At 56.6% G+C, this 27,683-nt stretch overlaps 1 protein-coding gene across 1 annotated transcript in view; it reads right to left on the bottom strand.

Annotated features, from left to right (window-relative positions):
- Positions 1-27,683, bottom strand: part of PRKCB (protein kinase C beta) — a 113,103-nt gene that overhangs the window by 57,789 nt on the left and 27,631 nt on the right. The window contains 1 exon segment of the mRNA XM_086622614.1: positions 6,341-6,423. Within this exon segment, the coding sequence (XP_086478740.1) occupies positions 6,341-6,423 (83 nt within the window).

Below are 27,683 nucleotides of genomic sequence, written 5' to 3'. Positions count from 1 at the left end.
CCATGGGCAGGGACACCCTCCACTACACCAGGTTGCTCAAAGCCCCATCCAACCTGGCCTTGAACACTTCCAGGGATGGGGCAGCCACAACTTCTCTGGGCAACCTGTGCCAGTGCCTCACCACCCTCAGAGGGAAGAATTTCTTCCTTAATTCTCATGGAAATCTCCCCTCTTTCAGTTTAAATCCATTGCCCCATGTCTTGTCACTACACACCCTTGTCCAAAGCCCCTCTCCAGCTTTCCTGTAGCCCCTTTAGGGCAAAATCGAAACGAAGCTATGTTGGCCTGTTACCTTCCTAGAGCAACTCTGATATTTATTAATGCATCCTGATTAGATGACCTTTAACAGGATAAGGCAAAGAAGGTCATTTTAATGATTATTTTGCCTGCAATTTAAATAATTACGCATTCTACTAATAGCTCCGACTATAATTAGGTTTGCCAATTGCATTCTGTTACACATGCCCCACTCCAGCTCCTGAAGACATCACCCTATTTCAGAAACCCTCAGCCTGAGCGGTCACACCAGCGCTGCCCCCGCGCGCCGGAGAGCCCGGGAGCGTCGGAGCCGGGAACGGCAAACCGCAGCATGGCACACGCAGCCCCCGGCGCCCCAGAGCTCAGAGCAGGACACATCCGGACCACGTTAGAGAAGCCAATGGCAAAACTATCGTTGCCTCCAGCCAGTGCCACGTCACAGACACCGTCCCTGGCAGCGCAGACCCACCATCCCATCTTCAGCCATCAAAAAAACCCATAAAATCCTGCTGTGACTTAAGAGCAATCCAGCAGGGAAGCAGCCCTGGTGCCTTCAACACCAGCATTTATAGCTACAGCTTCATTCTCTACCACAAGAAGCAATTAATATTTTTTTTTTTGACTGAGAGGCCCCATCACCGCTGTGTCCTCCTCTCCCAGACAGAAGATTCCTGCTCGATGGGCTTTGCAAGGTTAAACACACACCTGCTGTCCTCACGGAGGTTCAAACACAACCAGATCGAACAGAAAACTGCTCCAAAGTGGGACTGGTCACCAGGAACAGAGAGACCTGGACGTTTCCTCTCTGGTTATTTTGTTATGCTCCCAAAAGTGTAAAGCCTCAGCCTCCCCCAGGGCTTTCTGCTTCATTCCTGCACAAACCTCCCCCCCGAAAGCACTCGAGCACGTGCTTAACTTCAAACAGAAGAGTTTTGTTGACATCACTAGGGTTACTCAGGTGCTTAAAATTAAACATCCATAAGCACTTTTCAGGATGCAAAACGTTTTTCTCCCTGATTCTCCAGTAACTATGAAGGACCAAAAGGTACAGAGATCGCAAAGTTAGGAAGTTTTTTTCTTTTAACACATTTTTCTCCCCTGGGCTCCAGGACTATCGTACCAGAACAGGGCAGCTCTGGGGAGGAGAACCTGCAGCCAGTTGGTGTTAAGGGCTCAGCCCAGGCTGGGACCCAGTGGGACCCACAGCACCTCTCACCAGCAGCAGTCCCGGCCAGGGCAGCCTGTGCCAGGCACCGCTCCGTGCTGGGCACGGAGATGCCATCTCAGCCAGCACAGTTCTGCCCTCTGTGGCTCAGCAGAATCACGCAGCCCGCTGTAAGGACGAGCACGCTGTCAGGTTTAAATAAATGCAATAAATTAAACTCGCTCTTTCTGCAAGATTTCACTGGATATTAATATTTGTGAAAGGAAAGACAGTTACCAGATCGCTGCACCAACTGAAAAAACACATAGCTGTCATTGCTACAGCCCAGATGCTGCCAACGTCTGACATCATTACGGGTCGCTCTGGATTCACCCCGTGGTTAACAGCAACCACAGAGCAGGGGAAAACTCAAGCTTTGCATCGGTTCCAGACAAAGCCCGTGTCCTCGGCTCGCTCCCGCAGCAGACAGGACATTGCTGTTTGCTGAAGGAGTTTTCAGTCTCCTCATTCAAAGCTCGTTAAGGATTACAGTGCTGTAAGCAGCTTGATTGCCAGGGCAGAAGGAACCAAGTTTGCCCCCCAGGTATCCCCAGTTACATCCCGGCTGTCCCGGGGTACAAACCACAGGGTGTCCCAGATCGCTTTGCTAAATGGAGAAAAAAAAAAAAAATCCAGCAACAAAAGGGCCATTTTTGGTCCCTGCTGTAAGTCCCAAGTATCTGCATTCCTCTCTTCATTTTGAGAAATATCTTAAAAATTAATTAACACCAACTGGGCAGCTTTTACCTGTCTGCTCGACGAGCCGCAGTGGCAAATCTCACCCAGCAATAACAGCATGCAACAGAGAATTTCACCCAGGGCCCTTACGTGTGCCCTGGTACCGAGTGGCACCTCTCAAAATGTGACAACTTAGATTTAATTTAGACCTTTCCCTTGTCGGGCAGAGGCTGCCCACCGTCACGCAGAGCCAGCCCTGGGCAGGGGGAGACGTGCGTGGGAGAGACCCGCGGGGCCGGGGCGGCAGGCGGGTTCGGGCTCTCCGAGGGCTCCTCGCGTGCCCCAGCTTGGACAGGGCTGGTGGGGAGAAGGAGAAGAAAAGCATCGCATCCACCTTGGCCAAAGCTCTGCGCAGAAGCAGGCGAAGCATCTCCCCAGTACCTGCTGCCTTCCCCCCAGCCGCGAGCTGCCGGCCAGATGACGAGCAAGGACGAGACCGCGGCGCCGGGGCGGGCAGGCTGCCCAGCGCCCGAGCACGGCTCCAGAGGTGGCATCTGGATCACAGCCGTCCCCACTCACCCACTGCCAACCTCATTCTCCTTGACCAAGGTTAAGTGGTTTCAGCGTCTCCATCTCCCCCTGCCCTGATCACCTCTGCTGGCACCTTCCTGCTGGTTCTGTGCTGCACCAGGGAGCGATTCCGGCACCCGCAGCACCCACCCAGCCGCTCCCGGGGCCACTCGCAGCTGTGGGGCTGGTGGCCCCCTTTGCCCGCTGCCATCACCCACCCTGGGTGCCCGCAGCTGCCAGCTGAGCCAGGGGTGGGAGCCTGGGAGCTCCGCTCAGACCCAGCTTCTCCCCCAGTTATGTTGCACCTCAAGCAGATTGTCAGCAAGATTTCCTCTCTGCACGCACAAATATCGAGACAGATCCCTAAACAGATATATTTTCGGGTATGTGACACACACCTCTTACAGCCTGGAGCAGGGCTGCGCGGTGCCAGCGCAAGCGGGTCTCGCTGCCATTTTCTTTATGCATTTTAGGTGACAGAACAGAGGAGACGAGTGCCAGAGCTAAATCCGCGTGGCCAGAAGGAATCTCCCAGCGTGGCGGGACTGAGCAGCAAAGGTCGTTGTAAAAGCTCCAGCGCTGCTGGGTGCTCCACGGAGGGGGCACGACAGCCCTCACTGCCCACGGGGCAGTGGCTCTGCCATGTCACCCACACCCTGGCGCTGGCAGAGGGACCCCCTGGAGCAACCCACCCCGGACAAGCGTGCCGGGACAAATGCCATCCGGACGCAGACACAGACCTCACCACTGCTCCCCTGTGCGGTCCCGGCTGTGCCCCTTGGCACAGGCTCAGAGCATCCCGAGATGGAGCCAGAGGGATGCTCCTGTCCCCGTCACGCCTCTCCCCGCAAGCGACATGCGGAGCGGGCGGCAGGTCCTGCCCGCGCCTCCGCTGGAAGACCCCGCTTGCTCCAGGAAAAGCGCAGACCCCAGGGGCTCATGTCCTGTGGCACGACACCAGTGCCACCCTGCCGCCCCCACTCGGGTTTGCTGTACCCCCGGAGAAAGAGCCGTCGGTGCTGCAGCCGCTCCGTGGAGGCTGCGCAGGACGGAGCTGTGAACGGCTGCTGCGGTTCAGGCGGGGGGTACGGCCGTCACCCGGGGCCAAGAACGACGGCTCCGGGGTCAGGGTGCTCAGACAGGTCCCCAGCGGCCTCTCCTGACCTTCGGGTTCATGCAGACGTGTTACGGGCTCACAGTCTGCAGGACCAGAGTATTTGTGGATGCAGTAGTATCCCCTGGGTTGGCACCTCTCCTGCATCTCCTTTTCCCCCCCCACTAATTTTTAAGGTCCACCAGCCACCCCTACAAGCCAATCAGCAGTGTATGGAGAAGAAAGTCTTCTGCGAGGAAAGCACTAGTCATGTGCAAAGTGTCCAGGGAGGGGGATTCAAAAAAAACATGTAATGTGTTGACTAATTGTCGGGCAGAAAGTGGAAATAAAACTGTGCTCATCAAACTGCACAAGCCTGAGTCTGAAAGCACCCGTTTTGGGGGCTGCTCCCGTGGCAACCCCAGCAGCCACCCTGGCAGCACACAGGAGCCGGACCCGGGCTGCAGTGGCACCGACCTGGGCACGCTGAAAGGCACCTGCCAGGGCAGCTTGGCCGGTGGGCAAGAGCCAAAAGCTTCATCACCGGCTCGTTAAAACCACCGCTCTGGCAGGGATCCTCCGCGGGGGCGGAGAGCTGGCAGGCAGGCTCCACGCTGGAGGCACCGTGCTGTGCCACCGCGGCCGGGGGGCTGCACGGACACGTGCCTCGAGAAATCCGACATCAGGGGCTCAGGGTTTGCCACCCACAGGGCCCTTGATCCGCCACGAGCGGGGCACTAGGGTAAAGTCACTGCTTTGCTAGAGCCACAGCAGTGACCAGGTTCAAGGGTGGCTCTGGGAATGTGGAGGGTGCCAGGCACCCTGTCCCCCTGCCCGGGGTCCCCCGGTGTTTCCACCGTGGAGCTGCCCAGCAGCTCCCTGGCACCGAAGCCCAGCCAGATTCCTCAGATCCAAATCAGAATCGCTCCAAACCGCGTGTGCCCATGTGGCAGGAGAAACCAGCCAAACGGGGAAGGCACGAGCCTGCCCTCGCTTCGGCTGGGACAGGAGCAGGCTCTCGGCAAAGGATCGCAGACGGCCGTGACCCACGCTCAGCCCTTCCCCTCCACGGCCCCCACAGCCTTCCTGGCAGCATCTGCCCACGGGGCACAGGCGGCCCCTGCCCACGACTCCCTGCACGGGGCTGACCCCCCGCAGTGAGCCTCACCCCCTCCCCAAAAGCCCCCATGTCCCACCCTGCTGGCACGCAGCCCCGTTCCGGGCGGGCGACTGGCGACGGTGTTTAGCCTCCCCCTTCACCGCGCGTTACGCCCTCGGCTCCCACCGGTTCTATTTTTAAGGGCGAGAGCTGTGGTGCACTGCCGTTTCCCCAATTCGAGCTCCCTTCTCCCAGCAGTTCCCCAAATTAGCCAGTTTCCACGGTAAAGCACAGGAACTGCCAGACAGAGCTGAAAGGCGCTGGCAGAGCCGCGCCGCGGAGCCCCAGCCAGCACCACCGCGCCAGCGCTCCCACCCGCCCCCGGCCGCCCGGGGATTCACCAGGAAGCTGAGTCCTTGTGAAAATAAGGATGGGGATGCAGTCAGCGGGCATTTGGGCGGTGTTCTGGGTTTTAAAGACCAGCAATATCCAAAAGTCACACCTAGACTGGTATTTCCCAGTAACTCTGCTGTCCTTGATGCTGCTGCCCAGTCAGGTCTGGTGGAGGAAACACAGCAACACCGACCGTGTAAACCACAAGTGAGCTTGGAACGCGCCTGCTCTTCCCTGGGAAGACCAAACGCATATATTGGTTTAATTAAATCTGCGAGATGATACGGAACAGGCTTGGAAATCAAAACCTGTGCCTGCTTTTAGCAAGATGCCCGCGGGGTGAGGAGCAGGGGATGCTGCAGGCGAGCGGCCGAGAGCCCCAACCCCGGGTAACACCGAACAACTGCGGGCGATGCAGGACTGACACCGAAACGACAACGTGGGGCAAAAAGTGAGGAGCTGAGGAGGAACGAGGCACGTTCCCCGGGGCTGAGTCTAGTCCAGCAACACGGCACGTGTCTTCTAAACAACAGTGAGTTCCGTCAGGTGCTTCACTAGTGACAAAAGGAATCGATCGAGACCCCGAACCAAGCCCTGCAGGGGAGAGTGCTCAGGGACAAAGTCTTAAACCAGCTTTTTAGCGCTCAGTGTGTCATGTGTGTTACTGAACCCCGCACCTAAAACCTCGGTCCGGGTGGCAGAGCCTGGAAACGTCCTTTTACCGATGGGGAAACTGAGGCTGTGCTCAAGGGACAAAAGGGAGCCGGGGCGAGGCTGCAGGCTCGGCCCCAAACGCAAACGTCTCTGCGCCCCCGTGTGCCCCCCCTGCTCGGCTGAGGGCGAGCCAGCGGGTGATTTGAAAGTGGTTTAAGTGTCTCAAAAACACAAGAGAACCCACACAAGTACAAGTAACAACGAACTGGAGACGGTCGGGAAACAACGGCACTGAAATGTCATCAGCCACAAAAGTTGGAGGAACTTCACCAAACTGCTGTGGAACACAGTGCCCCCCAATACCGCGCTGTGTCCTCATGCGGGTACTTACATCCGAGGCAGGGCCCTTGTCAGCGCCGGGGCAGGAGAAGGTAACGAACTCATGGCACCGCTTGTGCACGACGAAGCAGCAAACTGCAGAGAGAAGACAGGGACAGTGTCAGGGACGTTATGGGATTGGCACCATGGGAGCCCCGAGCTTGGAAAACAAAAAGTTATTATGCCTGATTGATGAGAGGAGACAGCCAGGACTCCAAGCGGGTTTCTTTCTGCCAGCAGGCACTGGCACAGGTTGCCCAGAGAAGCTGTGGCTGCCCCATCCCTGGAAGTGTTCAAGGCCAGGTTGGATGAGTCTTGGAGCAACCTGGTGCAGTGGAGGGTGTCCCTGCCCATGGCAGGGGGGTTGGAACTGGATGATCTTTGAGGTCCCTTCCAACTCAAACCACTCTGTGATTCTATGATTCTTTTAAGTAAACTTGTGCCAGATTTTTAAACCTTATTGAGAATTGTCAAGCGGACGAGGCATTTCAGAAAAACTAAGCAGAAGCAAAACGTTGAGCGAACGTGGAAGGAGGGCTGGGAACCCTTATGTTCGCCCCGCGCCCGTTGTCACCCGCGGCACACGCTCTGAGGTCACCGCCATGTATAGAAAGAGGGAGAATCTGGTACTCGCGGGTATCTGAGCTGAAAAGTGCATGTGTCCAAAAATGGAAAACTGTACCGATGGGAACAGGTGGGCAATTGTCCTCCCACAGCTCTGCTTTCCTTCTGCAGCTCCACAGCCTCCGTTTGCCCGACCAGGAGACACGTACGTCTCCCTGTCCCCACGCACGCGTGTCGATGACAGTCGCCCTTCTGGGATCGGCACAGGAAAACTGATCCCAACTCACCACTACCCCGACTTTCACACCTAAGTATCCAGAGCTAAATCCACATCCCTGAAACCACCAAACCCTGACAGCAGGTGCTGATCTGAAACTACCAGCAGTATTTTTGCACCCTGTGCAGGCAAAGCGCTGTACTTAAAGGCTATTTTTTTTTCCCCAAAATGCCAAATAAGCACCTTACTTTCAGCAACAGACCTTAAAAAAGCCACTCGGCACCGCAGGTAACTTCAACTGACAGCCCAGGTGCTTCTCTGAGGGTTTCAGCCCACCTCATGCTGCAGCTGGAGGTGGAACCACTGCTCAGGGGTGCCCCAGGTCCAGGGAACGGAGGTACCACCCCACACCCCATGTCATCTTCTCCTGGGTGCAGCCCCACCGGGTTCAACTGTGCTCTGCATCGCATCCACACTGTGCCCAATCCCAAGGGATGGGACCTCAGCTCCGAGGCAACACCGCACCCGACGGGAGCCCGTGCAGGACCGGAGCAAAGGGAACAAAAGTGCGGATTTTGCAAACAAAGCAAAGCTGTGCAAAGGCTGCCTTTGTCTGGGGGAGACCCGGGCACCTCACCCAGCTCTGTCTCAGGGGTCTCTTTTTTGCCACATCCTCTTCCCGCGAGTCGCAGCTACGCTAAATGAAAGAGCGAGTGGAAGACGGGATGCAGCCTACCGGGGTTCGGAGAAACCGAGCACGTAAAACGGATCGAGCAGCGCGAAAACGAAGCAGGTTTCAATCGCATCACTACTGGACTTTTCCAAAGGAACAAGGAAAAGGCAACTGACGTTTGCCATTAAACTCACAATCCCCTCATTGCGCCCTGACACGTCCAGCTTTAAACTCGTTTTCCTTTTCACATTTTTCATTATGAAAAAAACAAACCCAGAAGGCTTGAGAGGCACAACGGCTGCCAAGAACTCTCTCCTCGCAGGACCTCGCACTTGCCTTTCTGAGCCTGACAAATAAACGTTTTCTTGAAAACATTGTTCTCCGTTTCTGTCATTTGTACACAGAGACAGAAGCATCTGGGAAGCAGGAAGGAAGAAATTAGAACCCTATTAGCAAAGATTTGTCCTGAAGTGTGCGTACCAACTCAATAAGGCTCCGCGACACGCTGGAGCGCAGGCGCTGTCGGGAGGTTCCACGCTGATGCCAACATCTCGGCTGCGGCGAGAGGTTGCCAGCGGAGCCGGGATAATTTCGATTCAACAGAAGAAACAAGATTGCTCCTGGGCTGGGCTTCCTAAGGCCATTCCTCCATGCCATGGAAAAAGGCTGCTCGATGCAAACTGGACTCGGAAGAGTTGGGTAAAGAAAGAAGAGCAGGTCCCTTGTGCTTCCCCACCTCCTAAGAAGCTTTTGTGCTTTGGGGACAGGGACAGTTGGTCCTGCTTGGGGAAAACAGCCTCCCTGCCGCCGGGGTGAGAGGCTGGAGAAGGGTCGCAGCCAGAGTTGTCCATCCCAGCCGGCCCAGCAGCCAGGGCTCACCCGCAGCTCTGGCCAGTCGCAGGAGATCGCCCAGTTCCGCTTTGCATGGCATAAACCAGGTGCTGGCAGCAGCTGCCCTCGCCTGGCACCGAGCATCCCGCCAGCTCTGCCCGTGCTGGAGCCCGTCCTCCAGCTGGACGCACCGGGGGATGCCATGGCACGTGGGGCAGGCTCTGGAGAACAAAGCCATGACCAATCTCTCCTGAAAGCCACGACAGCCACGCAAGAGCCCACCACCCTCCTCTTCCACTGCCTGCTGTTGCTACAGACCCCGTCTTCCCATCTCCCAGCTGCTCCTTCTTTCTCTCAACACACCCATGTCCCACTGGGCAACCCCCGTTTACCGCGCTGATCCCACCAGCAGCTCCAGGGAAAGCCCTCATTCATTTGATTTTAAAGAAAAATTAAAAAAAATAAATTAAAAATCAAAGCCTTAAGCTCTGCTGCACACGAAAAGAATCCGCAGCGGCTTTTTCTACTCGGCTCATTACGGATTAATTTGTCAGGCAGGAGTTAGGTGAGGGGGAGAAACACGGAGGGAATGGGAAGCAGCACGGGAAGGGGAACACGGAGTGACCCTCCGACGGGCGAGAGGACGTTTCTAGTGGCAAGAGAGACTGAAAAGCCAACGACTAAGAAGCTCAAAACCATCCTGGATTTTTATCGCAGCCTCTCCCCCATGTTCTTTTAAGGCTTCACTGAAGAGTTTAATAATTAAAGATGGCATTAAATATATACACACCTCCTGCCCTTTGAGGACAGATCTAAAGAAAACACTAGAAATGCAGTATTTTCTCTTCAAGCAGCAAAATAACCGCCACGTGTTCAAACCATTCATGTAGATGGGGCCTACGAGAAAGCTGGAGAGGGGCTTTTTACAGGTGTGTGTAGAGACAGGGCAAGGGGCAATGGATTTAAACTGAAAGAGGGAAGATTTCAATCAGATCTAAGGCAGAAATTCTTCCCTCTGAGGGTGGTGAGGCACTGGCACAGGTTGCCCAGAGAAGCTGTGGCTGCCCCATCCCTGGAAGTGTTCAAGGCCAGGTTGGATGGGGCTTTGGGCAACCTGGTGTAGTGGAGGGTGTCCCTGCCCATGGCAGGGGGGTTGGAACTGGATGGTCTTTGAGGTCCCTTCCAGCCCAAACCATTCTGTGGCTCTATATTACAGCTCAATTAAGCAAACGATAGCCAAGTCACCATAAATCATCTTTGTGGTGACTGAATGTTTGAGCAAAAGGAGCAGGTTCTCCAGCAACAAACGATACAGATTGTAAGAACAATCTATTGGAAGATGGTGACTGTCACACCATCCTGAGCATCCAAAGCAAACAAGAGGGTCTCTGCCGATTGCAGTGGTGTGGGCTCTGCATCCAACGCTTCGAAGGAAGCTCTGCAAGCATTGGAAAGATCCACTCAAACATTTCAGGACGGCCAATCCATGCACAAAAACGGCCAACAGCACTAATCAGGTACAGGAGCTTAGGGCAGTAATCCTGCCTCAGCTCCCACACGTGCACCTGACCCAGCAGATGCGAGAAGATTTGACAGATCTTTCCTCCCATGACTAATCCGGTCATTACGCTGGGAAGAGGCTGCTCGCTTCCCGCCCCGCGGAGCCGGGGCCGGGCTCTGGCTCCGCACGAGCGCGGGATCACAACAGGCAGGCGGGTGGGCACAGGGGGCTACGGGGACCCGCACTGCTGGGCCACCCCTGCACCAGCACACTTCAGAGCTTCAATCCCATATCTCAGTTTAGAAACGACAGTACAAGCAGCAGCTTTCCCAGGTTGCTAATTAGACAGTTAATTTGTAAATCTTATTATATGGATAACAAAGTTATCGAATCCCACTGGTGAGCTACAAACGTCCTGAGTCATTTATATACAACAAAAAGGAAACATTAACCTTTACCATTTTTTACTGCATAATGCAAGAATGTTTCCTGGCCCTAAATCCTTCTCGTGAGCTATCTCCACCGCAGGCACCCGGGGAGACATCTCCATCCCGGGGGAAGCGAAGGACACAGAACCCAACCGAAGACGAGCGGCAGAGCCCCGGAGCTCGGCGACTCCCCGCAGGCTCCCCAGACTCACGGAATGCGCGTTTTTAACCGCAGCCCCAGTGCAGTTTCTCAGACCTGGGGAGACTCGCACCAAAGCATCAGGGCACGATCACCCACCTCCGTTCCCCGTCGTCCTGATGCCGTTTCGGGAAGAAAAGTCTCCTCAAAAGGTTGGTTTTCAGAGCTAAGAAACCACAGAAGCAAGAGGGCACCGGGGTATTTTCAAACCCCAGCAACTAGCCTGATTTTGAAGGATGGAAAGAAAGGAAACACTAACAGTGTTGCTTAAAAATGTGTATGTATACTTAAAGGCTTCTTGGCCTAAACCACTGCTCGAAACCCCTGAGAAAAACCATAAAGCAGTTTCCCAAACTGATGGCAGAACCTGTCAACCTGAAAAAAATGCATCAAAACACGTTCCAAGAACACGAACATGGAGCAGGAACGCAGCAGAGCACGTGTCCTGCTGCACCCTGGCACGGGAAGGCACCTCCTGGGAAGCACAGGCTGCAGCGCAGCTCCGCAGCGCAGAGCATCCGTCACTCCGAGCTGCTGCCCGCCAGCCCACCCCGGCTGCGGAAGGCGGGGAGACCGCTTGGCCAAACACGGCTTTGTTCCACAGCATGTGGTCAGGAGCCAGCTCCCAATGCCTGGAGAGCTGCGCTGGGCTCCAGCACGCCAAGCTATCAGCCAAGGACTGCTTAACACACGGGGACCCATCATGAGCATCCTGCTATGGAGACAGACTGAGAGTTGGGCTGTTCAGCCCGGAGAAGAGAAGGCTCTGGGGAGACCTTCCAGTACCTAAAGAGGCTACAAGAAAGCTGGAGAGGGGCTTTGGACAAGGGTGTGTAGTGACAGGACAAGGGGCAATGGCTTTAAACCAAAAGAAGGGAGATTTTGGTTAGATAGAAGGAAGAAATTGTTCCCTCTGAGGGTGGTGAGGCACTGGCACAGGTCACCCAGAGAAGTTGTGGCTGCCCCATCCCTGGAAGTGTCCAAGGTCAGGTTGCTTTGAGCAACCTGGTGCAGTGGAAGGTGTCCCTGTTCATGGCAGGGGGGTTGGAGCTGGATGATCTTGAAGGTCCCTTCCAACCCAAACCCTTCTGTGATTCTATTAATTTCCTTGCAGCCACTGCAGCCCGTCACCATGGCATGGCCAGTCCTGCAGGAACAGAGTCCCTTCGTCCCTCTGACGCTCCCAGTAAAAACCTCTTTGTCGGAGGGGACAGGCAGACACGTTGCAGCGTGGCAGGGCTGGTTTTTGTGCCGCTCAAGAACCACCCGGGCAGCTGGCAGCCCTGGGCAGGGGGATGCACCTGTCCACCCCGCGCTCTCAGGGGCTGCGAAGGAGCGTGGTGCCCCCTGCTCTGCCCACCCAGCACAGGGAGCCGCCCCACCCACGAGGCTGAAGCCCACCCAAGGAGGGGTTCCCACGGCCGCCAGCCGGGGGCTCCGCTCTTCCCCCGGGGAGGCGCAGGCGCCGCCGCTGATGAGCGATGCGGGTATCGCCGCCTTCGTTCGCTCCGCGCCGCCTGCACGTGCACCTTCCCTCTCCTTCGGGAAATCGTCTTTTCTTCTGTTCACAAAACGTAACCAAATGCAAAAGAGCTTCCCACCCCCCCCCCCCACCCCGACACGCACGGTACCTCACCTTGCACGTGCCGTCTCCCTTCAGGCGCTTTCCCAAAAGCAGACAGTCGGGCAGTTTGCCCAAAGATACGACAGTGCTGAAAGATTTGCTCTTAGAATGCAAAACCCTTCCCGGTCCAGTGGCTTCTGCCCAGGAAAAGCCCTTTATCAAGGCTCTGAGCTCCTTATAGTGGCATCAGGCTACCCAGGGAGCCAGCCCAACGTGAGTACAGGCATTCCTGGGAATATGAAAGCCCAGAAGAGTCTCAGGGTTAGTGTTTTATTTGCAAACTCCGAGTGTCTGAGACTGCTGAGTCCATCCCGGACAGCAGCAGACCTGGAGCTGTGTCCCTGCCCGTGCCGCTATTGCCAGCACACGTGTTCGTCCAATGCAGCCACCAGTCCTGCTCGGAGCGGGTCTTTGGGAGCATTTTGGGGTCCACTCCTCCAGCACACTTCGACCTTGCTCTGGATTAGTTTTTGGGGATGTTACGAGCACACTCTGGAGAGAAAATCTGCCTTGCCCTGTACCTTGGCCACACTGCATGGACCCACTCCATGCAAGGAGCTGGGTGCCTGCGAAGGGTCACAAACACTGGAGGGCACATGGTGGCATCATGCCACCTGAAGCACATCTCCTCGCAGCCCAGAAAAGCCAGGAGAGCTCCAAAGCTGCCTCCGAGCCACAGCAACCCCAACACAAGGCTCTTGGCATGGGCACGGGGGCCTGGCACCAGCGTGCCGCCGAGGAGAGCACAAACCTGCCATGCACCTGGCAGGCAGGGCAGGGCTGGCTCGGGATGCTACATCATTTCCTGACCCTGCGCGCTATCGGCCCAGAGCCTGCCGCAGGAGATCCGATTAGCCTCATCTCCCACCAAACGTCGTTAGCGGGCAGGAAGGCATCCAGCCCTCCTCCAAAGCCCAGACGCTGTGACAAACGGCTTCCTGCAGGAATGATCCCTGCCTGGCAACTCCGTGCTGCACAAAGCAGCGCTGCTGCCTTTTATTTGATCTCCATTTGCTGCTCTAATTTCATTGCGTGAACTCCTTGTCCTGACGTTCTGAAGAAAGGGCTAATCAATTTTCCCCGAGTCCTTCGTGAAACGAATAATTCAGGGAAGTCACCTCTAACGCCTGCTCCCGAGACCATCACTTCCCAGAACACACGTGCCCACTGGAGAGCAGCCCTCGGTGCCCTCCGCCGGGCAGGGCAGAGCTCCGGAGGCACCGAGGACGGTCCCAGATACGGCACGTCAAATGAAGCAGATGGAGAGCGAACGGAGACAGAAGAAGGTTCAAGCAAGATTCATCTAAAAATGAAAGCCAGGGAGGAGTTAAAACCTCCCCAGAGAGCTGACGGAGCCGCCATTTAGCAGATGGTTCTAATATCATGAAGCTCGAAGATTATTTCGAGCATATCTCAGTGCTGCCTTACAACCCATGGAAATTCTCGTTTGGATAACGTTCCCACTTCCTAAGTAACAAGAGATTCAGGAAACAGCTTAGAATTCGGATTATCAAAACTGCAGAAAACAAAACAACCACAAAAAAAAAAAAAAATATTTGTAAAGGAGCTTTGTGTTGATCCCACCTACGCTGGGCAAACCCGCGGGGTCAGAGGCATTAGCCCGGCTTTGCCCCGGCGATGTACCAAAACACACCACAGCCACAGTGGCCCACAATTTTCCATTCCCGTGTTAAAAAATCAGACTCACTGCATCAAACAAAGCCAGTGAAGCATGGTAATCACAAAATAAGGGGAAAGAAGGTTTCCAGGAGGGGCAGTCCTGAATTTCTGACAGCGCGTTACAGCTTTTAATCACTTACAGCACATCGAGAGAAGCCGAGCTAAAATTTGTGCTATTTGGATTTAATCCCCAGCTTTGGTTAAAGCTTTCTGGAGTTCTTGCAACACGACAAATATCTTCAGCTCCTCGTCAGATATCAGCGGTTTCCCGGTTGTCAGCTCCAGGGAGAGACAGTAAAAATAACCGTATTCTGGGATTTTTGGGCTGCAGTTCTTTACAGAAAACTATGGGGAAACAGCTCCGGGGATTGGGATGATGGGGGTTACGGTGGGGATTGGGATGACGGGGGTTATGGTGAGCCCTGGCTCATACACTGGTTCTGCACATGTTGGTTGGCTCCTTGGACCCAAGGATGAAGCATGAGAGGCAAAACCCCTGCCCTGACCTGCTCACTCTGTGCCAGCCTCCACCATGGCACAGTGACCCCGGGAATGACGAGTAGCTCCATCCCTCAGGAGCCACATGCCTTGTGCTGATGTGCACCGTTGGGTGTGCTGCCTTGGCATGGCCAACCCACAGCAGTGTCCCGGGCCCAGGAGGAGCAGGAAGGTCAAGGGAGGGGAGGAAGGCTCCTGGGGAACAGGGGCAGAGGGGTTGGGGTCACCAACAAGAGATGAAGAGGGTGCAGGAGGTGAGGAGCGCTCAGCAGCTCTGCACGTTCTGGGATTCTGCCAGGAAAGGAAGGAAGAGCTGTTTTTCTTAAGAGAAGGGAAAAGAAAACGGGCGAGCGAGATGGCAGGCTTGTCTTCTGCGTGGTCTCACCAGCCTCATTCCGTAGGAGACTGCGGCCGCCTGAGCAGCTACAAAGATTTGTCAACCCAAGAAAGCGATTCGTGCTCAGGCCAGTGAATTCCACACGAACGGCGCAGAGAAGCCTTCCTCACGGATCCGAAGAGGCTCAGCCTCGCAAATGAGTGCCGAGAACGCGGTCGTCCAGCGCCAGCAAGATAAAGCTGCATTTCCTGGCGTTTCTAAAGTAAAAGCAGCAGGACACATTTTTTCAGCTACGTGACCTTCCAGTGGCTATAAAAACAACGGGCACTGTCCGGCAGATCCCGTCAGCAGTCCCGGAGTAGGGACCGTGAGATCCCACACCACGGGCAGGGCTGGCGCCCACCATCACCCACCCCAGGCTGCCTTCCGGGGAGGGACGGAGCGTGGGCACAGCCACGTGCCACGGGCTCTGCGAGCCGTCCCCGACCGAGCAGCCCTCGGCCAATGCTGTTTCCCTGTTTTGCAGGGAGAGGGGGGGGTGCTGGTGCTCCTGCTCCTCCCGGCCCCCGCGGCCCTTCCCCAGTGCCAGGGAAGGACTGAGCTTTTCAGGAAAGGGCTCAGCGACTGGGATCATGCACCTGGGGAGCGAGAATCCTGCCTTTTGTGCAAATCCCTGGCAGGGAAAGGGCAGGTGGGAACAGCCTCGGTTATTTAGGTTCCTCATCTGCCCGCGCACCCAGTACCAGCTCCGGGCTTTCTGTTCACATCTCCCATTCACCCCATGGACAGTTCCCAGTTCTCCAAGAAAACTGACCCCTCCCTCCCTGCTCGGTGTTCGGGAGGAGAAGAGGGGCACTGTCAGCTTTCGAGCGAGGCTGTGTCCGAAGAGATCTGGGATCCTGCAGGAAGAGTCATCTCCCCGAGCCCGCAATGCCAAGGGGCCGGCAGCACCCGCCGCTCTGCACACCCACACCAGGGCTGGCAGCTCTTTCCAGAGACACAAAGACATTAATTTTACATTAGAGCCTCGTCCCGGCTCAGAAAAACGGCTCAGAATTTAAATACTTCATCAGCATCTCCCGCACCGCGCGGTAACAGAGATTCACTTTCAGACTGAATAATTCAGCCCCGTGCACGCTCCCGGCCGGCACGACGCAGCAGCCGCGGCTCTGCCAGCTGCGCCAGCAGGAACTGGCAGTGCCAGGAGCAGCCCGGTGAGCCCCTGAGCCCCCCAGCCCCGACCGCACAGCCAGAGCCCGCGGTGGCTCCGGGCAGGAGGCACTTTGCAGCAGCAGCATCCGGCAGCAGAGCCCGGCGCTCAGTACAGGACCCAGGACCTGCTGCAACCCCCAAAGCCAGGCAAGAGCGTGGGCTGTGCCAGTCCAGCATCACCTCCTCCAGGAATTACGAATTTGGGAACGTTCCTGGAGAGTCTTTATGTTACTGATGTCCCAGGATGCCCCCAACATCAGAAGGCCATGGAGCTGTTGGAGCGGGTCCAGAGGAGGCCACGGAGATGATGCGAGGGCTGGAGCACCTCTGCTATGGAGACAGGCTGAGAGAGTTGGGGCTGTTCAGCCTGGAGAAGAGAAGGCTCTGGGGAGACCTTCCAGCAGCCTTCCAGTACCTAAAAGGGGCTACAAGAAAGCTGGAGAGGGGCTTTGGACGAGGGCATGTAGTGTCAGGACACAGGGTAATGGCTTTGAACTGAAAGAGGGAAGATTTTGATTAGAGATAAGGAAGAAATTTTTCACTCTGAGGGTGGTGAGGCACTGGCACAGGTTGCCCAAGGAAGCTGCGGCTGCCCCGTCCCTGGAAGTGTTCAAGGCCAGGCTGGATGGGGCTTTGAGCAACCTGGTGTAGTGGAGGGTGTCCCTGCCCATGGCAGGGGGGTTGGGACTGGATGATCTTGAAGGTCCCTTTCAACCCAAACCATTCTGTGACTATGATAAAAGGAAGCCTTGCTGCCCCCTTCGCACCCGGAGGGCACAGACCCTATAGGATACGTAGGGTCAAACGCCCACGCTGCTGCAGCAGAGCTGCCCCCACCCCAGAGCTGCCCAGGACCAGAGATCCCAGCCAGCAACTGGGGAACGTCACCATCCAGCTTTGAGCTGCCGCGTTCAGGTGCTGCGGCCGCAGGGTACAACTGGCATTTGTGGCTTCTCAGGGCATGACCTTGGCACTGAAAGTCAAGTGAACCAGCACCTGCAGTGCCCAGAAGCTGCCCACAGCAGCTGTGCCGAAGCACAGGGGAGGAAGGCTGCTCTGCTGCTCGCTTCCGAGAGAGGCAGCTTTAATAGGTCTTTTTCTTTTTTTTTTAAAGGGGTTAAATATTTTGAGCCCGGCCATGTACTTTTAGAAGGATTTGAGTACATAGGAACAAAACATTCAAAAAAAGTCTGCAGCTCTTATATGAAATACCAGTAATGAACTGACAACATCCTCTGCATGACAATGGAGGCATCCAAGCCGGGCGGGATGCGGAACATCAATCATCCGCGGCAATATAATAGGTGTGGGCAGGGAAGGGGACGATGGCATTCTCGGATCGCAGAAAGATCTTCATTTCTCCCACCACATGTGCCAGAGAAACATCCAAAGCCACATCCAGGCTGCAAGGGACGGGTGGGTGCCCAGGCAGAGGGTGCTGCTCTGGGGAGCAGCCTGGGCAATGCCCCCAGCCCAGCCACGGCAGCTCTCTCTGGCACAGGGCTCACCTGACACGGCAGAGGGTGCTTCCCTCCACCCAGGACATGGCAAAAGCTCAGCTCCTGCTTCCTCTCCCAATCACTTGGGCCAAAAAAGCTGGTGGGGAGCAGTGAGCAGAGCACCCCAGCAGCCCCATCCGTCCCTGGCATCCTAAAGAAATCCCCATGGGCACCACTCCTTGCTCCCCGCCGTGTGCCCGTCCCCTGGTCACGCAGCTAAGGGACCACCAAAAGCCCCTCACGGAACGGCTCGGCTGCAGGAGCCTTCGGGAGCAGCTGCTCCCGGCACGCGGAGCTGCAGGTCCCAGCACCAGAAGGGAGGCAGTCCCATGGCACACATGGATGCCACGCTGAGCCACTCGCCTGCTCTCCAGCTCAGCCACCTCCTGGGACGCGGCCGGGGCCAGCAGAGACGCTCAAAGAGATGAGGACGACGCCATCAGTACGTTTCCCTGCATGAAGGGAAATTCTGCTCCTTTTCCCTGTGCCGGGTGCCGTCGCAGAGACCCACATGCCAAATCGGGGGGAACCGCACCAGCCGTGATGCTGCCCACGCGCCCGCCCTGACAGATGCCCTGAACGAACAGGAGGGAAACGCACTATTCCCTAATCTTTAATTATAGCCAGGGGACACGTTGCAGCAACGCCAACAGGTAATTTTTCAAGTTGGAATTTGTTTCTTTCCATGTTAACAACGTCCCCTCCAACCTGTTCCTGAACAGCCCAAATCAGGAGCCTCATGATATTGCACGCAGAGAAGTTTGTCACGGCAAGGAGGACGGCACTGGGCTGCAGTGGGATGGTCCCAGCTCCCGGACCACGGATGGGATGGCCCCAGCTCCCGGACCACGGATGGGATGGCCCCAGCTCCCGGACCACGGAGACATCCTGTGGTGGCCAAGGCAGGTGGTGACACCACAGTTCCAGTGGCTCCCATGGGAATGGCAGTGTCTACCTTAGACAAACGAGGACAGGCAGCATCGAGGAAACTGCCACAGCCTCCTCTGAGCCTGGTCCCTTGGCAAGGGGATGGGGTCTGGGTCCCTGGGGACCCCCCGGCCAGCTCTGCTCACAAACACCCACGCAACAGCTGCAGGACCCATCCCAGCACCCCCACGGCACCTTCAGCATCTCCACCAGCGAGCGATGAATAACAACGCGCTCTGTGATCAATCAAGGCGCCGAGGGACCAGATTAAACAGCCTTGGCAATTAGCTCTGGATTTCGTAAGAAGGTGCTGGAGGGGGGCGGAACGCTGCGGCAGCCCCTGGAGAGCGAACGCCGAGTCCGCTTAAAACCCTGCACCTCGCACACAGCCCATCGCTGCTCCTCGGTGCTGCCACGTGGTAAATTACCGACGGTCCCAATTAAAAGTGCATAGATGGAAAGGAGGTTTGGGAAAAAAAACACAACAAAACAACAAAAAAACCACACAACCACCAGCATGTGACAAGAAAGACAGACAAGATCGTTGCAGACTTGGCAGTTACTTTAACTCTGCTGACCTGGTAATTTAATCCTGTAATTGAAACTCTGGGTCAGCCTCTGGAGGAGGCACAACCACGGGAAGGTATCGCTGCAGGATCGGTCCTGCCCCGAGAACAAGTCAAACGTTAAGACGAGGGCAGCGCCCGGTGCAGATAACCCCCATCATCCCAGTTACCATCCGCGCATCTCGGAGCCCTGGGAGATGCCTGCAGGCTTCCTTGAACGACACACTGCTTTTTGTAACAGCGCATTAATCCTATTTGAGGAAGACAAAAACCCAGTCCCCAAAGTGCTAATAATATAACTCAGTTAAAGCTGAATTTTGCCACTTATCTCCAAGACACAGGCAGGAGCTTCGCTCCCATCTTCTTCCTCGCATCCCCCCCACCTTAAATTTTAATGTTCTGAACATCGTCGTATTTCCAAAACCAGAGACTGAGATAATGCCTGAGCAGTGATGCTCAGATAACGCCACCTTCGCCACCAGACAAGCCAGGGGGCTTCAGGGACACCAGGCTGGTGAGGGACCTTCCAGCGTTTAAACAGTTCCTGGGGCATCAGGCACCAGCCGGCACACCGCTGCCACATCCCACCATGTCCCACCTCCCCCTCAGCTTGTCCCACCTTGTCCCTATTCCAGCTCTGGCTGAAGCCTGCTGCCCACCCGGCTCTCCCAGCACAGCTGGCTGCCCAGCGCTGGCGCTGCCTGGCGGGCACCAGCCCCTGGCACTGCTCCCTCCACCCACGGTAAGCACCGTCACAACCTCGACAGCAGCAAGGGAAAACCCATTCCAAGCTCTGTACCTGCTACCAGCTGCCCTCCGTTTCCAGCGTCGCTCTGTCCGCCCCAGGACAGCCGGACGGTCCTTTGGACCCCCCTGCATGTGACCACCGTGCTCTCGTCTCCCTGCCCCACCAGTGTGGAGCCCCTTACCCAGCAGCGGCCGTGCCGGGCACATCTGACCCAACCACCATCACCTCCAAGTGATGCCTTTGCAGAGGGGATTTAGAATTAACGACGCTTTCTCAGCAGACATCTTCCAAAGGCTACAGAGTCGGGATTCAGCCGTTGGGAGTAGCGGGGTGTCGGACCGTGCCGAGAGAACCAGGAGGCTCCCACGGCGGCTGGGGCAGACGTGGGCTGGGGTCTGCGAGTTCCCTTTGCGAACCTCAGCAGGACCCACAGGGGCAGCTGCTAATCCAAGTCCCACGAGGACCTGCATCCATCCGTTTCAGCAACGTTATGGTTTTATCCGACCAAAAGAGCTGGTGCCACGTAAACCTCTGGTGCATCACAAGCCACAGGTGAGCACCTGCACAGGCAGCTCCAGCCTCAAACAGGGAAGGGCTATTTCCTACGAGTGGCAAGCACCGAACCGCTCTCCTGTATCAATCACGGAGTTCACACGCACCCAGAGCATCCCGGGATGATGGCTCAGCCACGTGCCTACAATGACATTTCAGTTGGTGACCTGCAGCCATCCCCTCTCACCGGTGTCCCCACCACATCAGCCACCCCAAGGCAGGACGGTGCCTCAGGGTGCAGCTGTGCTCCAAACAGACCGTGTCTTCCTCCTGAACCTGCAGCACATCGAAACCCGCGGGTGGGAGTCAGAGCAGAGGCGAGAGTCTCACTGCGCCTCCGGCCAAGAGGCTTCGTAATTCTGATATCAAAACTAATTTCTCACGGGCCTGGAGATCCAGAGAGAGACTGAGCTGCTTTTTGCTCCTGAAGACAACAGCCAGAGGAGTTTTTGCTGAGCACACGCTGCGAGATAAAGCACTCGTTTCCTTTAGACCGTCTATTTGGGGTGCGGAGCTCAGCCCGTACGTGGGTGAGAACTTTCTCAAGCGCCCCCGGCCAGAAGCGTCACTTCCCCTTTCCCAGTGCCCCCCAGCACTGCTGAGCCCCCACGTCACCTCCGCACACCGTAACCCGGTGGGTCAAGGGCTGGCGCTCAAACGTGGCCCCACAAACGTGAACAATTTAAGGTCTTCGACCAACACAACATCAAGAGCAGATCCCAAACACAGCAAAGTTCGGGAGGCATTTATACACCGCTCCAAGTACAGCAGGGGCTGTCATCTTGTTGCTCTCTGTCCCTGAGCATTTCAAAAAAAAAAACAGGCTTTAAATAAACCAGACTCATCCAAATTTGGGGAGATTCGTAAAGTAAATCTGTTCAGAACAATAGAAGGGCGCAGGTGTTGATTTCTCACCTCATTTAAGGAGCTAATTTTCTATGCATTAATCACACGCACCCCCCAGCATGCAGACCCGCCGCACTGGCACGGTTGGCAGCGGGGTGGGATCGGTTTTACGCAGCACCGGGCTCCGCAGAGCGTGGGCGTAACGCACCGGGACCGCCGCGCCGGCGAGCTCCCGCACCGACCCCCTAGCCCCAACGTTTCAGTAACCCCGTGGCGAGGGGCCGGGTGACCCCCGTGACTCGTGCTGAGGTTGCCACACAGCCCCTTTGCTTTTCAGGAAGCTCAGAAAAAAAAAAAAATCATGAATGCACCAGCAATATTATTTTTTTTTGGCCGATATGAAGAGTAATGACTTCCCTGTTGCTGCCTCTGGCTTATTTTGAGCAGGCTGCGTCTTAGGAGGTTTTGTTCTCTACATACAAAGTGATGTTTGAAGGGTTTCTTGAACATCCAGAAATGGTGACAGATCAATTTAAGCATAACTAAAAGCAGCAGTTAGCCAGGGTCCTCGTAAGGTGAAGCTTCTCACATAGGATTTATCGAACGTTGCAATTGTGTCGTGTGATTGTACCATAGTCCTGGCTTTCCTACAGCGAAACGTCGAGGGTTTCTCTGCTCTGCAGCATCACCACCAGCACAGCGTCCCCCCAGATAACGGAGTGCTCAGGGACAGTGGCAGGGACCCACGGCACGAACTGCCCCGACAGCACCGTTAAGTGCAGACGCAAACGGCTCCTGACATTAACCCACCTCCCACGCCTGCGACCTATCAGAGCATCACAGAATGGTTTGGGTTGGGTTGGAAGGAACCTCAAAGATCATCCAGTTCCAACCCCCCTGCCATGGGTAGGGACACCCTCCACTACACCAGGCTGCTCAAAGCCTCATCCAGCCTGGATTTCTTCCTTAGATCTAATGGAAATCTCCCCAAAAAGCTAATGGGAGCATTCGAGACAATTTCAAGACACTTTTTAGTCCATCTCTGGCCTTCCTCTTCTGCAGACTGTTGCACGCCACGTTCTGCCCCAGCCACACGAGCTACCAGCCTGGCGCTGGGCACCTCACCCTCCAGCCGGAGGTCAGCCCTCAGCACGTCCTCCAGCACTTCCACTTCTACCCAACCAACACGCAGGTCTCCCCACTGACTCATCCAGACCGACATCAGACCGCGTGTTTTGGAGCTCACAAGCCCACTGAGCAGCCACAGGACCTGCCACATGGCAGGAGATGAAGCTCCACCAGCTCCATCCCAGCTCCTGGGTGGTGGGAAGCCAGAAACGGCTCCAGCGAGCCCGGTCTGCTCACCCAGCGCGGCTGTTTGTGGCCAGGCAGGGTCCCAGAGCCTCCAGGGGATGTGGAATCATGCTGCCCTCCCTTCCCATGCCCCAGTCAGAGGAGAGTGGCCGACTGGACCTTATCTTGTTATTTCAGCCACTTCCTCCCGCAACACGCCGGCAGAAAGCAGGTTCATCTCCAATAGCTCTGAAGCAGAGCAGGGGTTTCCTTTTGTTTTTGGTTCTCCCAGGCTCTCCTGTAAGAGGAGCGTTGTGTCCCAAACCTCTGCAGCCGAAGGCAAAGAGGGGGCTCAGAGGAGGGACCCCGGGGGGCTGACGGCCAAGCGCGGCAGGACGCATGAGCCCCCGCGCCACCGAGCCTCCAGCAGCTCCGTCTGCTCGGGCAGCTGCTGACTCACATTTCCCCCACGTTCTGCCCCGTCCCCCGACACCCTGCACCTTCTCACATCACCACCAAAGCACCAGCACCCGGCTGGGGAGGAGGGTCCAAGAGGCTGAGCGGGGCTGTCAGCCGCCCTCCACGAGCAACAGACTCATCAAGAAGTTCCACATTCATTAAGTCTGTTTTAAAAGGGGTAAAAAACAAATAATCAAGTATTATTTGGTCTTCACTATCCCTCTGCTTTAAAAAGATCGCTGCTGCTGTGTCAGGAGCATCAAACGCCCCAGAAGGTGCAGCAGGGGCTGGGCACCTGCCATAGCGGTGGTGCTCCACCAGCAGCTCCCACCAAAGGACCTCTCCAAATGGCCACCAGCACCTACTGCCCCACCGCAGCACCCTCAGACCGGCAAACAACTGCTCATCGCCGAGAACGGGCCCCTCCAGGAGACATTTGGTCCCCAGTGAGCGACCAGCAGCCCAGGGCTCTGCACCCTGGCGAAGCAGGGAGGGACGCCGGGCATCCCCGTGGGCACTTGCAGGCAGCCACCCCTCTCGGGAGGGCTCCACGCTGGTGTGGTGCCAGCAATGGTGACACGTGGGGGTGTCCCCACCACCGCATCGCTCTGCAGCTGCACCAGACCGATGCACAGTTGCAGACACCCAGCCCGGAGCTGGGGGACGTGTGCCCCTGCATCTGCTCCCGTGCCCGCCCACAGCCGGGTTTGCGGCGACCGAAGGCGAGAGCAGCGAGGTGCCACGCAGCAGCTGCCAGCTCAGTCTCTGATTAATTAGCAATCGCCTCATTAAGGCCAACAAGCAGGCCAGCCTGCAGCCACCCCACCTTCAGCAAGCAGGCGAAAGCCGCGCAGCGCGGGAAGAGCCCAGGCTGAGCTCTGCAGCCTCATTTCACTTTCGCTCGCCATCGTGCCCTGCCCGCTCACCCCGGTGGGCACTGCTGATCCCATGAGCTTATTTCTCCGCGGCCGCTCTCAGCCCCGCTCTCGTGCTGCAGCAGGGAGGCAGAGAGCACAAACCTCCCTGCAACGGCGGCGGGACAACGCGGCGGAGCGGGGAGCCGCTGCCCGGCTTCCTCTGCAGGTCCCCGCACAGGTGCTGGAGACGGGACCCCGTTTCTGCTCCTCCCACCCATCACCATCCCTCGGGGGCTGCCGTCGGCCCCCTCCATGGGGCATCATCTCCCCAGGGTGGGCGGTGGAGCCCTGGGGCCACTCTGGGTCATAACCAGCAAACCCCGCAGCAAAGCCAGAGCCGGGGTCCCCAGCAGCAGCGGGGGCCGCCCTGCACACACGGCAGGTTGCTCGTCCTGCCGGTGTCCATCAGTCCGGACACAGGACCTGCCCCGAGCCAGGTGTCGGGTCTGCGGCCGAGCAAGGGACCGAGCTCGGCTGCCCTGGTGCTGCACCGGCCCGGCCGCACAGACACCCCACGATCCTGCAGGAGCAGAGGCACATCTGCCATCCCGAATCTGCTGGGGAACCGTGCACGGGAAGCTCGTTAGGTACAACTTGCTTCTCATTTCCCAAATCCCGTCCAAACCGAGGGCTGTCCTCGAACCAGCTGGGCTGCAGCCCCGACCGCCGCGCAGCATCCCCGGGCGCCTCTGCCAGCCCCGTGCCACGAGTGTCACCACTGCGAGCCAAGAGGGTAGAACAAAGAGGACGTGGCCACCAGCCAGCACCCCGGCACAGGCCAAGGCACGCTGCCGAACCACGGGCTTCTCCGAAGCAGTGAGCATCCCTGACTTTGTGCTGCAGACACACAAACGGGATGTTAACGAGAAAGGATGTGCTCGGGTACGCGGCTCCCACAAAACGGTTCTGCCTGTGCCAAAGTCGTCAGAGCTGCAGTCTGCCAGGGGACGTGCCACAGGAGAGGGCAGCATCCCTGGCATGGTGCTGCAGTCAGGTCAGCGCAGGGGCAATTCAGTATTTCAGAAACACGTCGCCTGCGCCGGGCGCTCCGGTAAGCCCAGTGCACCGGGCAGATCCTGCGGCACACGTGCCAAGCTGTCGGGGAGGGGGAGTGAGGAACGGGATCCTGGCTATTCTGACCTCCTCTGAAACCTCTTCTCAGCCACACAGGCTTCCAGTCTCCAACTGACCCCCCCATCCATCAGGGGAAATCTCACCAGAAGCACCGTACTGGAAAACACACGCTCACCTACATCACATTTCCCAGTGTGCCCATAAAAACAGGAAACGAGACCATCCCAGCCCCGTGCCGGAGTCGCAGCCTCCCCCCCAGCCTCCCCCTCTCCCCGCAGCACTCCCAGCCCCATTTCGTACTGTGAAATGAAGAAACTCCCCCAGGGTTTGTCCTGGGACAGCTGATTTCCTCAGAAAGCCTCCGAACGCTGCTGACATCAAACCCTTCCCGCCCACCAGGAGGCAAAACGAAAGCTGGTGAGCAGGGCAGGTAAAAAACCACCACCACCAAAAAACCATAATAATTTGGAAAACTTCCAATCAAAGGAAAAAAAAAAAGCCCTTTATCAAAGGCAGGTCTTTTCACACGAAAGCAGACGGCAGCGCTGGGGGTCAAGGGCAGCTCGGGCAGAGCCAAAGTCCACAAGACAGACGGACGCCCATGGGGACCCCCGTGATGCCGAGCAGCACGCGAAGCCGAGCCGCAGCCGGACGCTCACCACAGTGCTCGGGCACGGCCGCGGCGCCGAGACGCACGGTCACCCCTCGGGAGACGCCTGCCAGCAGCAAAACCCCTCGGTGCTGACCCTCGCTCCAGCCCCCACGCACCACGGCCACGCTGCTGCACCAGAGGATGCAGATTACACGGGGTTTTGTTGGTTTTGGTTTTGTTTTTTGTTTTCCCTTGAAAACAGGCCATTATCCCCCGACAGTCTGGAGCACTATATGTTATTATACGGCAACGTTCCTGCCTTTAAGACATTCAAAGGGCTGCAGCTGGCAGGATCTGCAGTGTGTTTGGCACTGCTTTTGCTGCTCTACAGATAAGATATATATTAATATAACATTTCCAACACACAGATTTACCGTGTCTGCTCACTCCTCTCTCTCCAGCCGAAACCATTTAGAACCAGATTTTTATTGATGCCACAAGACAGGGGGTGCAGGGCACGGCACGGGCCGGAGGAGTCACCTTGCCACGGCAGCTCTGTCCCAGCGACCCGCCAGTCCCTGCGCCGGGTTTTCCCGAGGGAAGGTCCAGGACCCAGCGCCGGGGCAGGATGCGCTCAGACCCGCTGGACGTGATGGCCGCGGAGAGCCGGCGGCACAGAGGTCAGTGCAGAACGTGGGAATCAGACACTACCCCCGGTGTCATGTTAAGGGAAGCATCTTAAAACACATTGAGGAGGAGGAAGGAATCAGACCTGCTTAGTGTATTTTAGGTTTTTTTAAGCAATTACTGTTTAGGTGAACTTTGCTTTAGCTCCAAGTGGCTGGTACACTCAGCTCCTGCTTCGCTGGCAAAACTTCATCAAGCCACGAATTAAATCTGCTCTTCTTGGGCAACGGTCCTATACAATTACATGCCACTGTGTCCAATTAAAACATTATCTAGGCTGACAGCTTTCCGAGGAGGAGAAGAGAAAAGAGAGAAGAGTCGTTTTATTTACACAGAGCTCTGCAAAGAGCTTTCTTGGCTCGCTTTCCACATCCACGTCCCTGCTGGCCAATATGACTTTATTAATGTTTACGATATGGCCTACTTTTTAATGCGACTCTGTCCCAGGGAAAGGATCCACTTGCATTTTTAATGAAATTTGGATAAGCAATCTCGCCTATCCCCCAGGACGCCGCCTCCGCGACCCTCGCACAAAGCCTACGCGCCCTCAGCCCCTCTGCCAGGCACTGTGGCTTGTCTCTGCAAGCCCAGGTGTTCTACAGGGCCATCCTTTGCTGATGGGCTTTGTTTTATGGGGAGCCCGTGCTGCTGCAGCTGGCACAGCATCCGTGCCATCCTCAGCACAACAAACGTGGGCCATCGCCGGCGAGCCCAAAGGCAGCTTTACATTCCGTGTATTTTAACAAAGCCATAGAGGGAGAGAAGCCATACATAAGGTACTAAACGGAACAATAACCATCTTCACGCTCGCCCAAAATTTCTCCCAGCTGCTGTGTAGTATTTGATATCAATGACACGGGGCAAATTTCAGAAACACCGGGCTGTTTTGCTTGTGTATCTCCCCAGCACATCTCTCCAGTTCACACTGGCCTCTTCACCTGCTTTCCCTTTGCTATGCGGGATAAACCAGAGAAACCTCCCAGCTGAGCCCTGCGGAGTTATCCACGGAGCTGGGGGGAGAACGAACAGAAGCTTCTAATAACCCACAGAAACCCACTGTAACTCCCCCGCTGCGCTCAGCCGGCGTTTCCACGCCGAGACCCACCGTGCCGTCCTTCGGTGTGACTTTTGGAATAAACCCCCCAATATTCAGCAGCAGAAGAGATGCTCACCTTCACCTGCGAGGTGCTCACATGCTGTAGGGCCAGGTCCCCTCATCGGGGCAGGTGAAGGAGCTGCAGCAGCTGCATCAAAAACTCCACCCCACCTCCAGGCAACCTTCCCTCGAGTCATCTGAAGTTCCCCTTCTCCGTGCAGAGGGTACGGTGCAGCATCGCTGCAGCATCCCCCCCCCCAAAGCCATCTCAGACACCCTGCATCACCTCCCAGCACCTGCAGAGCCCTGGGAAAGGCACAGACATGTCCCCAAAAC

Source organism: Tauraco erythrolophus, chromosome 17, assembly GCF_009769465.1.
Source record: "Tauraco erythrolophus isolate bTauEry1 chromosome 17, bTauEry1.pri, whole genome shotgun sequence".
In the NCBI taxonomy this organism is placed as follows: Eukaryota; Metazoa; Chordata; class Aves; order Musophagiformes; family Musophagidae; genus Tauraco; species Tauraco erythrolophus.
The sequence above is the reverse complement of the archived record's forward strand: the minus strand, read 5'-3'. Positions and strand labels throughout refer to the sequence as shown.